Here is a 14,306-nt window from a genome sequence, read left to right on the forward strand (position 1 = left end):
GTCCAGTGTGTGTGTGTGTTCAGTGTGTGTGTATGTGTGTTCAGTGTGTGTGTGTATGTGTCCAGTGTGTTTCTGTCCAGTGTGTGTGTGTGTGTGTGTGTGTGTGTGTGTCCATTGTGTGTTTGTGTCTAGTGTGTGTGTCCAGTGTGTGTGTGTGTGTGTGTCCTGGTGTGTGTGTGTGTGTCCAGTGTGTGTGTGTTCAGTGTGTTTGTCCAGTGTGCGTGTGTGTGTCCAGTGTGTGTGTGTGTCCAGTGTGTGTGTGTGTTCAGTGTGTGTATCCAGTGTGCGTGTGTATGTCCAGTGTGTGTGTGTATCCAGTGTGTTTGTGTGTCCAGTGTGTGTGTGTGTCCAGTGTGTTTGTGTGTCCAGTGTGTGTTTGTGTTTGTGTGTGTATCCAGGGTGTGTGTGTAATTAATGGGAATAAGTGTGACCTCTGAAGCTACATGCATCTTGTTCTACACTCCCTGCCTAGTAAAAGAGTTCTCCCATGGGCCTGAGAGTACAGCTTACTCCCTTGACCTCCAGAGGTGCAGCAGGCTATGATAAAAGGGGGAGAGAGAGGCCAGCCTCCACAGGGGCTGCCTGCTCTGCCCCCCTGTGGGACAGGTTCACTCACTCACACAGACACACCTATTCACTTGGGGGTTTCTCCCTCATGCCCTGCTGACATCCATGCAGGCCCACATTGACCTTGTGACCTCTGGAGCTCCATGCATCTTGGTCTAAACTCCCTGCCTAGTAAAGGACATCTCCCATGGTCCTGAGAGTACAGCTCACTCCATTGACATCCATGCCTCTATTTAAACTCTCTCTTCCTATTTAAACCCTCTCTCACATGGGCTTGAGAGTACAGCTTACCCCCTTAACCTCCAGAGGTGCAGCAGGCCAAAAAAAAGGGGGACAGAGCAGCCAGCCTCCAAAGGGGCTGCCTGCTCTGCCCCCCTGTGGGACAGGTTCACTCACTCACACAGACACACCTATTCACTTGGGCATTCTCCCTCATGCCCTGCTGACATCCATCCAGTATGTGTGTGTGTCCAGTGTGTGTGTCCAGTGTGTCAGTGTGTGTGTGTGTGTGTGTCCAGTGTGTGTGTGTGTGAATCTAGTGTGTGTGTGTGTGTTCAGTATGTGTGTGTCCAGTGTGTGTGTGTGTGTGTGTGTGTGTGTCCAGTGTTTGTGTGTGTCCAGTGTGTGTGTGTGTGTCCAGTGTGTGTGTGTGTCCAGTGTGTGTGTCCAGTGTGTCAGTGTGTGTGTGTGTGTCCAGTGTGTGTGTGTGTGTGTGTGAATCTAGTGTGTGTGTTTGTGTCCAGTGTGTCCAGTGTGTGTGTCCTGTGTGTGTGTCCAGTGTTTGTGTGTTCAGTGTGTGTGTGTTATGTTTCACACAGGGACACTGAGGAACCCCAAAGGTCAAAGGGGTCATCCCAAACCCAAAACCCTGGATAGAGGGGCTCAGTGAATGTGGAGTGGAATGTGTTCAGGTGGGTCAGTGTGTCAGAGGAGACTCTGTAGAAGGACAGAGTGCCGGCTGGCCAGTCCAGATATACTCCTACTCTGTGGGAGCCGGAGGAGGGGACGTCTATGGTAGTGGACTTATTATTGTGACAGGCTCTGTAACTGTTGTCAGAGCAGATCAGACTCCAGGACTTGTCATTGTATCCAATCCCACAGTCACTACCCCTTCCTCTCCTGCTGATTCGTTTATATGTCACTCCTATACCAGCCCCTCTCCCACTCCACTCTACCTCCCAGTAACAGCGCCCAGTCAGACCCTCTCTACACAGCACCTGTCTAGAGACCTCAAATCTCTCTGGGTGATCAGGATACGGCTGCTCCTCTCTCCTCCATGTCACCTTTCTGTTCTCCTCAGACAGAGAGAGGAATCTGTTTACTGTGTTTGGGTCCAGTGTGAGATCACAGACATCTGATGGATGAAACCAGACACAATATTAGAAATCATCATCATTCACATTAGAATGTTAACTCACTTTTCACTAATTCATTTAATGTAGATGTTTCTAGGTATCAAAAGGAGAAGTTAAGGTAACTTGAGATTGTTGAATGATCATATGTTATACTGTATGGTAATATAAAACACACTTACTCCCATTAATTACACACACACACACACATACACACTGAACACACACTCACACAAACACACACACTGAACACACACACACACAAACACACACATCCTGAACAAACACACACACACACACACTGAACACACACACACACACACACACAAACACACACATCCTGAACACACACACACACACATCCTGAACACACACACACACATTTCTAAAGTAACACGAACACGCCACACACACACACAGAGACACACACATTGTCAAAGCAACTCTTTGTAAACTTTGGTGTCCCTGATTTGTGCTTCTGTAGAACTACAGCTGATATTTAATATGACCAAGTAAGTAATGATGGTGGTCTTTGACTTTGACTTCACTTGAATTAAGACTTATTCTTAGTCATATTCTTCACAGCAGTCAACACTCACATTTTCTAAGTCCAGGTTTCATTGTGTTCTCTCCACCATGTTCCACACTGTAGCGGTAAGCAGAAGAACAGACAGTCATTGAGGGATACACCTGAACTCACACACACACACACACACACACACACACACACACACACACACACACACACACACACACACACACACACACACACACACACACACACACACACACACACACACACACACACACACACACACACACTCACTCAGATTGGACACACACACACACACACACACACATTGTACACAAACACACACTGGACAAACACACACACACTGGATACACACACACACTGGACACACACACACACACACTGGACACACACACACACAGTCAGCATATAACTTAGTCCAAGTGGTGGTCAGAATGTTTGTCTTAACTAGCCTGATAACTCCAACATGTCTGATATGAACATTGACATAAACCCTCTACATACTTGAGTTTCTCCAGTCTGCAGTGTGGATCCTCCAGTCCAGCAGAGAGCAGTCTGACTCCTGAGTCTCCTGGGTGATTGTAGCTCATGTCCAGCTCTCTCAGGTGTGAGGGGTTTGACTTCAGAGCTGAGACCAGAGAAGCACAGCCTTCCTCTGTGACTAGACAGCCTGACAGCCTGCCAAGAGTCAAATCATATTAAAACCACACTGCTATTCTTTGGTGGTCAAAATAGTGGCAGTATATTTTTTTCAACATATTACGATATATCAGCGTCCTGAAACCTGCCATATCTATTCATAAATGAATGTATCATTATTAGAAATGACAAATTATCAAAGTATTGCTTGTAGAGAGAAACATATAAAAGTACAAATATTTGAGTAGACTGACCAGAGCAGTTTAAAAAGCAGTATCAGTCAAAAGACAGACAGTGAGGTATCAGATTTAGATTGCATTGAGTATACAGTCCACACCATATCTAGTTTGACAGTGAAGCTAACATTTTAAATGTGGCTCTATACTCCAGCATTTTGGATTTGAGATCAAACGTTTCATATGAGGTGACAGTATATAATCTCACCTTTTATTTGAGGGTATTTTAATACATATCTGTTTCACCATTTAGAAATGAAAGCACTTTATGTATCTAGTCCCCCCATTTGAAGTCATAAGTATTCTGACCAATTCACTTATAGTGTATTAAAGTAGTCAAAAGTTGAGTATTTGGTTGTAAACTCGTTGGTTGCATTTGCAGTTTGTTTTGGTTGTGTTTTGGGTTATGTTTTGTCCAATAGTAACTGAATGGTGGATGATGACTGGAGTAATTTTCTGTCTAAGTGAGTAGATAACATGTTTCTAAACACTACTAACTGAATCCTGATGATGCCATGATTAAGAAAAATCATGAATGAATCATAAATAATAATGAGTGAGAAAGTTACAGAGGCTACAACAAAACATGCTAACCTCTCACCATTACCAATAACAGAGGGGGTATGATCCTTGTTCCTCTGTAACTTTCTCATTCATCATCATTCACGATTCATTCATGATTATTCATAATCATGGTAGCATCCACATGAATGTAGAAGTGTTCAGAAACATCTTCTATTCTTACTGACAATACAAGTGAAGTGACTCCAAAATGACAGGACATTATTCACCATTCAGTTTCTATTGGGAAAAACATAATCTAAAACACATTCAAAACAAACTGCAAATGTATTCAACAAGTTTGTAGAATCACAAGCTTGATGTATTCACTGCAGATAAGGAATATGGGACCAAATACTAAACTTATGACTACTTTAATACAATATAAGTGAATATGTCCAAATTATTACGACTTTTTCAAATGGGAGAACTAGACACATAAAGTGCTTTAATTTCAAAACAGTAACACAGATATGTATGAAAATATCCTCAAATAAAAGGTGACATTACATACTGTTGCCTAATATGAAACATTCTATATCAAATCCAAAATGCTGGAGCATAGAACCAAATGTAAAACTGTTATCTTCACTGTCCAAACACATATGGTGTGGACTATGTGTGCCTGGTAAACACATGTGGATCTGGTGAACAGTTATCACTTGTTGACCAACTACAGGAATACTGACCTCAGAGTCTCCAGTTTACAGTGGGGATTCCCCAGTCCAGCAGAGAGCAGCTTCACTCCTGAATCCTTCAGGTCATTGTTACTCAGATCCAGCTCTCTCAGGTGTGAGGGGTTTGACTTCAGAGCTGAGACCAGAGAAGCACAGCCTTTCTCTGTGACTAGACAGCCTGACAGCCTGTAAGAGTAAAATCATTTTAAAATCACACTGCTATTCTTGGTGGTGAAAATATATTTTTTCAACATTTTCAGATACATTTACATTTTAGTCATTTAGCAGACGCTCTTATCCAGAGCGACTTACAGTTAGTGAAAACATTATTATTATTATTATTTTTATTTTATTTTTTCATACTGGCCCCCCATGGGAATCGAACCCACAACCCTGGCGTTGCAAACGCCATGCTCTACCAACTGAGCTACATCCCTGCCGGCCATTCCCTCCCCTACCCTGGACGACACTGGGCCAATTGTGCGCCGCCCCATGGGTCTCCCGGTCGCGGCCGGCTACGACAGAGCCTGGATTTGAACCAGGATCTCTAGTGGCACAGCTAGCACTGCGATGCAGTGCCTTAGACCACTGCACCACTCGGGAGACTTCAGAGTCCTGAAACCTGCCATATCTATTCATATATGTATATATATAGATTCATCTTCTGTCTCCTAGAATTGTATGGTCATATTGTTATACTAATGTGAACATCAATGCATTGATTCAGTAAGTTTTTCAATGTAATATTATACATTATATACATATTATAATACATATATTTCTCTAAACTGAATATTTCTTCCTGATGATTAGTACTTAAATGTCATTTTATGTACTCACAGAGCAGCTCTGGAGGCTTTGACCACTGGCAGCAATCTCAGAAGACCTTCCTCTGATCTGGAGTATTTCTTCAGGTCAAACACATCCAGCTCCTTTTCTGAAGTCAGCAACACAAAGACCAGAGCTGACCACTGTGCAGGTGACAGTTTGGCTTCTGAGAGACTTCCTGATCTCAGGTAGCTTTGGATCTCCTCCACTAGAGAATGGTCATTCAGTTCATTCAGACAGTGGAACAGATTGATGCACCTCTCTGGAGAGGGATTCTCCCTGATCTTCTCCTTGATGTACTTGACTGTTTCTTCATGGCTCTGTGAGCTGCTTCTTGTCTTTGTCAGTAGACCTCGTAAGTGCTTCTGATTGGACTCCAGTGAGAGGCCCAGAAGGAAGCGGAGGAACAGGTCCAGGTTTCCTGTCTCACTTTGTAAGGCTTTATCCACAGCACTCTCGTAGAAAGTAACTTCAGGCTTGTCTCTGAACAGTGAAAAAAAGTTCCTGGTTGATTGAGGTTTGGCCATTAGATTCTCATTGTTGTTGATGAATGAGAGGAACACATATACAGCAGCCAGAAACTCCTGAATGCTCAGATGCACGAAGCAGTACACCTTGTCCTGGTACAGCCCACATTCCTCTTTAAAGAGATGTGTGCACAATCCTGAGTACACTGAGGCTTCTTTGACATCAATGCCAGCCTCTTTCAGGTCATTTTCATTGAAAATCAGATTGCCATTCATAAGCTGTTGAAAAGCCAGTTTTCCCAGTGACAGAATGCTCTCTTTATTCCAGTGTGGACCTGTCTCTTCTTTCCCAAGATACTTTTCATTCTTCTGTTCGGTATGAAACTCCACAAGGTGTGTGTACATCTCAGTCAGAGTCTTGGGCATCTCTTCTCTCTTGTCTGTACTCAACATGTGCTCAAGGACTGTTGCAGAAATCCAACAGAAGACTGGAATGTGGCACATGATGTGGAGGCTCCTTGATGTCTTTATGTGTGAGATGATTCTGCTGGCCAGGTCCTCATCACTGAATCTCTTCCTGAAGTACTCCTCCTTCTGTGGGTCATTGAACCCTCGTACCTCTGTCACCTGGTCAACACACACTGAAGGGATCTTATTGGCTGCTGCAGGTCGGGTAGTTATCCAGAGGAGAGCAGAGGGAAGCAGATTTCCCTTGATGAGATTTGTCAGCAGAACATCCACTGAGGTTGACTTTGTGACGTCACAACAGATCTTGTTCTTCTGGAAGTCTAGGGGCAGTCGGCACTCATCCAGACCATCAAAGATGAACAGAACTTTGTACTTGTCGTAGTTGGAGATTCTTGATTCTTTGGTTTCCATTGAGAAGTGATTGAGAAGTTCAATCAAAGTGTGTTTTTCCCTGTTCATCAAATTCAGCTCCCGAAAAGGGAATGAAAATACAAATTGGACATCCTGATTTGCTTTTCCTTCAGCCCAGTCCAGAATGAACTTCTGCACAGAGACTGTTTTTCCAATGCCAGCGACTCCCTTTGTCAGCACAGTTCTGATAAGTTTGTCTTGTCCAGTTAAGGGTTTGAAGATGTCGTTACATTTGATTGCAGTCTCTGGTCTTGCTTGTTTCCTGGTTGTTGTCTCAATCTGTCTCAGCTCATGTTCATTATTGACCTCTCCTGTTCCACCCTCTGTGATGTAGAGCTCTGTGTAGATCTTATTGAGAAGTGTTGGGTTTCCTTGTTTAGCGATCCCCTCAAAAACACATTGAAACTTCTTCTTTAGATTAGATTTGAGTTCACGTTAAAGAATCACAGCACGCTCATCTGAATCTAGAAATAACACAGAGGATATTAATATTACATCTGTTTTAATGCCTACAGTATTGTAAGACTTTAAATTATAATCATTTATTCTCTTAACTGTCTGTATAAATCTGTAAATGTTTTCATAATGCATTACACACTGGTGTGACTGATTTATATCATTATTGGTATTATTGATGGTATCATTAATGTTGTCGATCTCTCTCTCTCTCTCCTCTGTCTCTCCTCTTCTCTCTGTCTAAATTAATCAACACAAAACATCCCTGCTGCTACTTGATGAGGTCACTAGGTGTTGTGTTAAGGCTGCTACAATATCATTGAGTTACACAGCTACTTTAGCTGTACTTTAGCTACAGCTTTTAAATGTTTGTTATAAAACAGCATTCAACATGAGGCAGACAGCTCTTACTTTTCTCCAGTGTGTCAGCAAGCTCCTTCTGGTTCATTTTCCTCAGGACGTGCAGTGTGATCTTCAGAGCCCCCTCTCTGGCACTGCTCTCCTGCTTCTCATCTTCAGCATCCACCACTTCCTTATCCTGCTTCTGACTCTCAAAGCCTTCTGGGAGTTCTGGACTAAGAATCCTCTTGAACATCTTCAGCTCGTTCTTCACAAATGTCATAATATTCTCTTCAAGCAACTGAAATAAATAAAGTAAATCAGTTAAGCAAGAGACTAAATGCTTTCTCATTAACACATGAATGAATGAATGACTGATCAACTTTACTTGAGGTAAACAAAAACAAATGTACATAACAGGACCACATACACTGAATATGGAGGTCAGGTCTGTTTGATGACTCTGGGAAGACTGACCACTGAGAATCTCTGACTTTGATCTCTCCTGTTGGTTTCTGTGGACAAAACATCAGATTACATCTCCTCATCCAGGGAGTGCACACACACACACACACACACACACACACACACACACACACACACACACACACACACACACACACACACACACACACACACACACACACACACACACACACACACACACACACACACACACACACACTCACACTCACACTCACACTCACACAGGGAGGGAATGTTGTGTTTGTTTAAAATTGTTTCAGGACTATGAAAATGGAAAAAAGGTTTAGCCTATGGATTTTGAAAACAACAAAAAAGAAATGGGAAAATGGGAGAGGAGAAATGACTAGAGACAGTGTTGTTTAACTCACTGACCATGACCCATGAGTTATTCTTACCTTTGTTCTGTAGAAGAGTCTCCCTCTCTAAACTGTATAGGTTGATGCATAGACCGGTCACTCTTCATGGACACACAGCTGGGTACAGGGGAGGCTGGTCTCTCCTGCTTGATTGGGCTTCAACACAACAGAGACAAACATTACATCTCTCATCTACTCTGAGCTCAGAAGGGGAAACATAAGAAGAGTTTCATTCCAAAACGCTATATATCCATTTTCAGAAATGTTGGTAAATTAGCTTTTATTGTTTAAGAAATTATGAAAGAGATTGGTGTGTTTTTTCACAATCTAATCATGGTATGCGATTGTTCAATGACAGACATGTATTTCTTTAAAATCGATCACTTGATGGTTTCATTTTGAATAAGCCGCCTCAATATTTGCAGCCGTAGGTGGTAATATCTCTCTAGGAGCTGATCCGTGGTCAGTATTGTGAAATAATAAGATTTAATGGAGAAAACTGATCCGAGAGCAGCGCTCCCCTTCTTTCGATCCTATCAGTATCGATGCATGCTCCACCGGACGTGATACCTTGTCATGCTGCTGATCCAGTTTCTACTGGTCTGCCTGCGGATCTGGAACTCTGACCTGTTCACCGGACGTGCGACCTTGTCCCGAACCTGCTGTTTCGACCCTCTCTCTCTCTCTACCACACCTGCTGTCTCGACCTCTGAATGCTCGGCTATGATAAGCCAACTGACATTTACTCTTGAGGTGCTGACGTGTTGCACCCTCTATAACCACAGTGATTATTATTTGACCCTGCTGGTCATGAACATTTGAAAATCTTGAAGAATGATCTGGCCTTAATGGCCATATCCTCTTATAATCTCCCCCCAGCACAGCCAGAAGAGGACTGGCCACCCCTCAGAGCCTGGTTCCTCTCTAGGCTTCTTCCTAGGTTCCTGCCTTTCTAGGGAGTTTTTCCTAGCCACCGTGCTTCTACATCTGCATTGCTTGCTCTTTGGGGTTTTAGACTGGGTTTCTATATAAGCACTTTGTGACAACTGCTGATGTAAAATAAAATATAATTGTGGTACGCATATGAAGCAGACCAGGCCAGGGTTTAGGGTTTGAGAAGTCAAAGAAGTAAAAATGACTTCCTTAGATGTTAATTTTGAAACTGTTCTGTCTTAAGTAGTTTAACAAACTGACACATTTTCATGTTAGTCAAAAACAACTTTATATCGAAGGAGTGCCTTTGATTTGACGGCCTGCACATGTGCAGTTCAGCACAAGACAACCATTAGACCCAATGACGTATTTCTGCGCATGAGCTTCAAATCAAATCAAATTGTATTTCTCACATGCGCCGAATACAACAGTTGTACACTTTACCGTGAAATGCTTACTTAAGAGCCCTTTCCCAACAATGCAGAGTTAAAAAGTAACACAAATTAGCTAAATAAAAAAGGAAATAGTAACATAATAAAATTTCAATAATGATCATAATAAAATAACAATAAGGGGTACCAGGTAGTTGAGGTAATATGTACATGTACGTAGGGGTAAAAGTGACTCGGCAATCAGGATAGAGATTACATCTCCTCATCCAGGGAGTGCACACACACACACACACACACACACACACACACACACACACACACACACACACACACACACACACACACACACACACACACACACACACACACACACACACACACACACACGCACACACACACACACTCACTGACAGACACACACACACACACACACACACACACAGGGAGGGAATGTTGTGTTTGTTTAATATTGTTTCAGGACTATGAAAATTGAAAAAAGATTTAGCCTATGGATTATGAAAACAACAAAAAGAAATGGGAAAATGGGAGTGGAGAAATGACTAGAGACAGTGTTGTTTAACTCACTGACCATGACCCATGAGTTCTTCTTACCGTTGTTCAGTAGAAAAGGCTCCCTCCCAAAACACTATATATCCATTTTCAGAAATGTTGATAAATTAGCTTTTATAGTTTAAAGAAATGATGAAAGAGATTGGTGTGTTTTTTCACTATCTAATCATGGTATGGGGTTGTTCAATGACAGACATGTATTTGTTTAAAATCTATCACTTGATGGTTTCATTTCAGAGAGACAAATAATCATGTTTTTTTGCACAATGCTATATATCTGCCTCACTCTCAGAGAAATAAGTGCCTCACTCTCAGAGAAATAAGTAGTATTGCTAGGTTTTAGACAGTAATAATATATATATCTGCCTCACTCTCAGAGAAATAAGTAGTATTGCTAGGTTTTAGACAGTAATAATATATATCTGCCTCACTCTCAGAGAAATAGGTAGTACTGCTAAGTTTTACATAGTCAAATGTGACCGATCAGCTCAATTTTATGTAGCAAAATTTGAAATTTGTGTTTTTTACATTGGATAAAAGTAGAGACTCAGCTAGAAAAAGGTATATCATACACTACAGTTGAGGAACAATGGGAAAGTAATTCTGCTTTGAAAGATGATAAACTTGTAACCTCACTTTTGAGAAAATGGCCTTTGAATGTTTTGGTTCACCTACTGGAGAGCTCTTCTTTATCTACAGGGGTATTACTTTGGCAGATAATGTCACCCATCTAAATAAATAGTATATATATATATATATATATATATATATATATATATATATATATATATATATATATATATAGTTAACTAAATGTATGGTGTTTTTAGTTTATGTCAGTTTCATTGTTTTTTATGCTATAAATTGTTAAGTTATGGTTGTAAGTGGTAAAATGAACTAGAAAATGTCATATTTTGCAATTCTGAGTAATTACTACTTTAGTAAGGATATACTTTATTCAGTACTACTGCAGTTACTAAATAATTCCAATAGATGGCAGCATAAGACCACGAATGACATTTCAGAAGGTTAGTTTAGTTTCTCCCTGGATACACCACCACTCCCCCTCACAGGAAAACTCCTGCACATGCTTTTTACTGTCCCTTTCCACACTGCTAACGCAAGAGGAACGACTGAAAAATCATTTAACAGATTACTGTGAAATAATATAATGATGATTCATGTTTATTATTACCTGTTTTTATGCTCATGTTTTGAAATTCTACTTCATTACTATAACAATTATCAATAAGGCTGAACATTAATTTAGTCACGTCTGGTTGAGAAAAACGTATTTTCCTGGTACATTCATTGTCAGATTCATCAACCAGCAGCGAGCCTTCTAGCACAAGCGAGGGGCATGTTGAGGTACATTTGCTAACCGGGAGGGTTGCATTATGTAATTTATTGGCGGGCTGGAAGACGCACTCTTGTCTTATCTATTCCGAGGTTGTTTAATCGTAATATTAGATATTTAAAAATGCATGTATACTAGGGTTGAGGTTGGAGCATCTGACTAGTGATTATTTACCTGGGGTTCAACACCTGCTATAGTCACTATTTAATTGCTCTTCCAAAAGCAACACAGGCCTAATACGAGATATATAGCTAACTTCAGTAATGAGTGACCATTTCAGAAAATCATGGGACATATAGTATTTGGTTGCAAGCTATTTTATGTCAATCATATTGCTGCTTGTAGCCTATAACTGATGCTTCGTGGTCTTATGCTGCCATCTGTTTGAAATATTTAGCTATTAAAAGTTATTAATTCACGTACAGACATTGGTGAGGCAGCTGAGAAATAAAGTGTATTAGATCAGTCTCAAACCTGCCCCACGCCAATTGCTGGACTTTCACACTTAGGTCACCCAATTCAAACCACATTTGAAAAATAAAACAAATGTGTCTTATTTATCAAGTGTTCTGTCTTGCTATTATACATATAATAAAATAACAACAAAATAATCAAAACGCTATTTAATACTATAATTGTATTTACTAAGATAATATTATTACTAAAATAGTTTCTAAAAGTGTTCTAGGCTACCCTACCCTAGAATTAGGGGTTAGGGTTACGGCTAAATTAGGTTATAAGTAGGGTAAGAGTTTCTGTATAGCACTTTGTGACATCTGCTGGTGTAAAAAGGGCTTTATAAATACATTTGATTGATTGTTAGGTTTAGGGTTTATATGGCAAAAAACAGTATGGGTTTATAGCACTCTTGCGCCTCCCTTTGGCCATATGTGGGTACTACATAACTAATTCATGACATTTTTTACATTTACATTTTACATATTTAGCAGATGGTCTTTTCCAGAGCGACTTACAGTTAGTGAGTGCATACATTTTCATACTGGCCCCCCGTGGGAAACAAACCCACAACCCTGGCGTTGCAAGCACCATGCTGTACCAACTGAGCTATATGACACTTGCTAGGCTCATAATCTGAGGTAGCAACTGTGTCAGATCTACAAATCCATTAGCTAGACCACCCAATTAGACAACAATCACCCCATTATACCCATTTGGTTTGCAACTCAGTGAACCTGCGCAGCATTCACTCAATTTGATGCCTACGAACGAAGATTTCGATGCATATCAAATTACCCAGCAGCCATTTAGAAACAACAAGTCGTCCAAAAAATGGTTATTTCTTAATTAAAAAATGTCTTCTGGCTGTTTAAATCGGCCACATCTTGAAAAAGAGGACAGGGACATGCGTTTTGTTTAGATTGTACACTTTTTTCTTAAAACTAATATGGTTAACCATGACCAGAAAATGTTTAATGTTTGATGGCTACCCGCCAGCCATCGCCTCTTAAACTGTGTCTCACCTCACTATTGGTGACCACAACATGTACTCAGGTGAACAGGGTGCGCGCTCACCTAGTAGCTGTAACCTTGTTAATAATCAGTTACCTGAGGTAAACATACAGGGTTAACGCTCACCAAGTAGCCGTAACCTTGGTAATAATAAGTTACCTGAGGTAAACCTACAGGGTTAACGCTCACCAAGTAGCCGTAACCTTGGTAATAATAAGTTACCTGAGGTAAACCTACAGGGTTAGCGCTCACCAAGTAGCCGTAACCTTGGTAATAATAAGTTCCCTGAGGTAAACCTACAGGGTTAACGCTCACCAAGTAGCCATAACCTTGTTAATAATAAGTTACCTGAGGTAAACCTACAGGGTTAACGCTCACCAAGTAGCCGTAACCTTGGTAATAATAAGTTCCCTGAGGTAAACCTACAGGGTTAACGCTCACCAAGTAGCCGTAACCTTGGTAATAATAAGTTACCTGAGGTAAACCTACAGGGTTAACGCTCACCAAGTAGCCGTAACCTTGGTAATAATAAGTTCCCTGAGGTAAACCTACAGGGTTAGCGCTCACCAAGTAGCCGTAACCTTGGTAATAATAAGTTACCTGAGGTAAACCTACAGGGTTAACGCAGGCAGGTCTCATTGATAACAATAGTGAAGCTGGCATTGTGACGCAGAACAATGGGCTGGGAATAGAACGTTCTGAAGGCGAGTCGGTGTCACGGAGCTCAATAGAACTAATAGGAGCTGGTAGGGTGAAAAATGCCCAAACATAAGGCTTGTTTTTTCGCGATTACTTCATAACCAGGGACAGAATGTAATATTATGAAACTTGGCTCCATGGCGGATGCAATGAACTAATTTTATATTCAAAAGTTCAGTCCTTGGACACAGAGGGGTTAAACACTAAAGTTACCGTCCATCTAGTGAAGAGAGGAGAACCGGACAGAGGGATGGTAGGTAGCCAGCATCCGTCAACGAGAGAGGGAGAAGCCCTCCACGGTACTTAACAGGTGGAAGAAACAACCAGGGAGCTCCATCGGTCCACAAGAAATGCAGGCAGCCGGTGATGATGTAGTGGTAACTAGGATAACTAGGATGCTGCTGGTAAAGAGTAGCTAGCTTAGCTAGCTGTACCGACTAGCTTGGCTAGCTAGCAGGTCGTTCCTGTCCCTCGAAGATGATGACGAAT

The 14,306-nt window shown here is 41.4% G+C and overlaps 1 protein-coding gene across 1 annotated transcript; it reads right to left on the reverse strand.

Moving 5' to 3' along the window:
• Window positions 1-1,370: 1,370 nt before the first annotated feature.
• On the reverse strand, window positions 1,371-7,191 carry LOC311123500 (NLR family CARD domain-containing protein 3-like; the record flags this gene model as incomplete). Its single annotated transcript, XM_084197757.1, has 3 exons — window positions 1,371-1,921; window positions 4,617-4,771; window positions 5,426-7,191. Coding segments are annotated over 3 exons (2,472 nt in total), but the record flags the coding sequence as incomplete, so codon positions are not given.
• Between the last annotated feature and the right edge of the window lie 7,115 nt (window positions 7,192-14,306).

The sequence above is a fragment of the Coregonus lavaretus genome (assembly GCF_964263955.1).
Source record: "Coregonus lavaretus genome assembly, contig: HAP1_SCAFFOLD_4965, whole genome shotgun sequence".
Taxonomy (NCBI): domain Eukaryota; kingdom Metazoa; phylum Chordata; class Actinopteri; order Salmoniformes; family Salmonidae; genus Coregonus; species Coregonus lavaretus.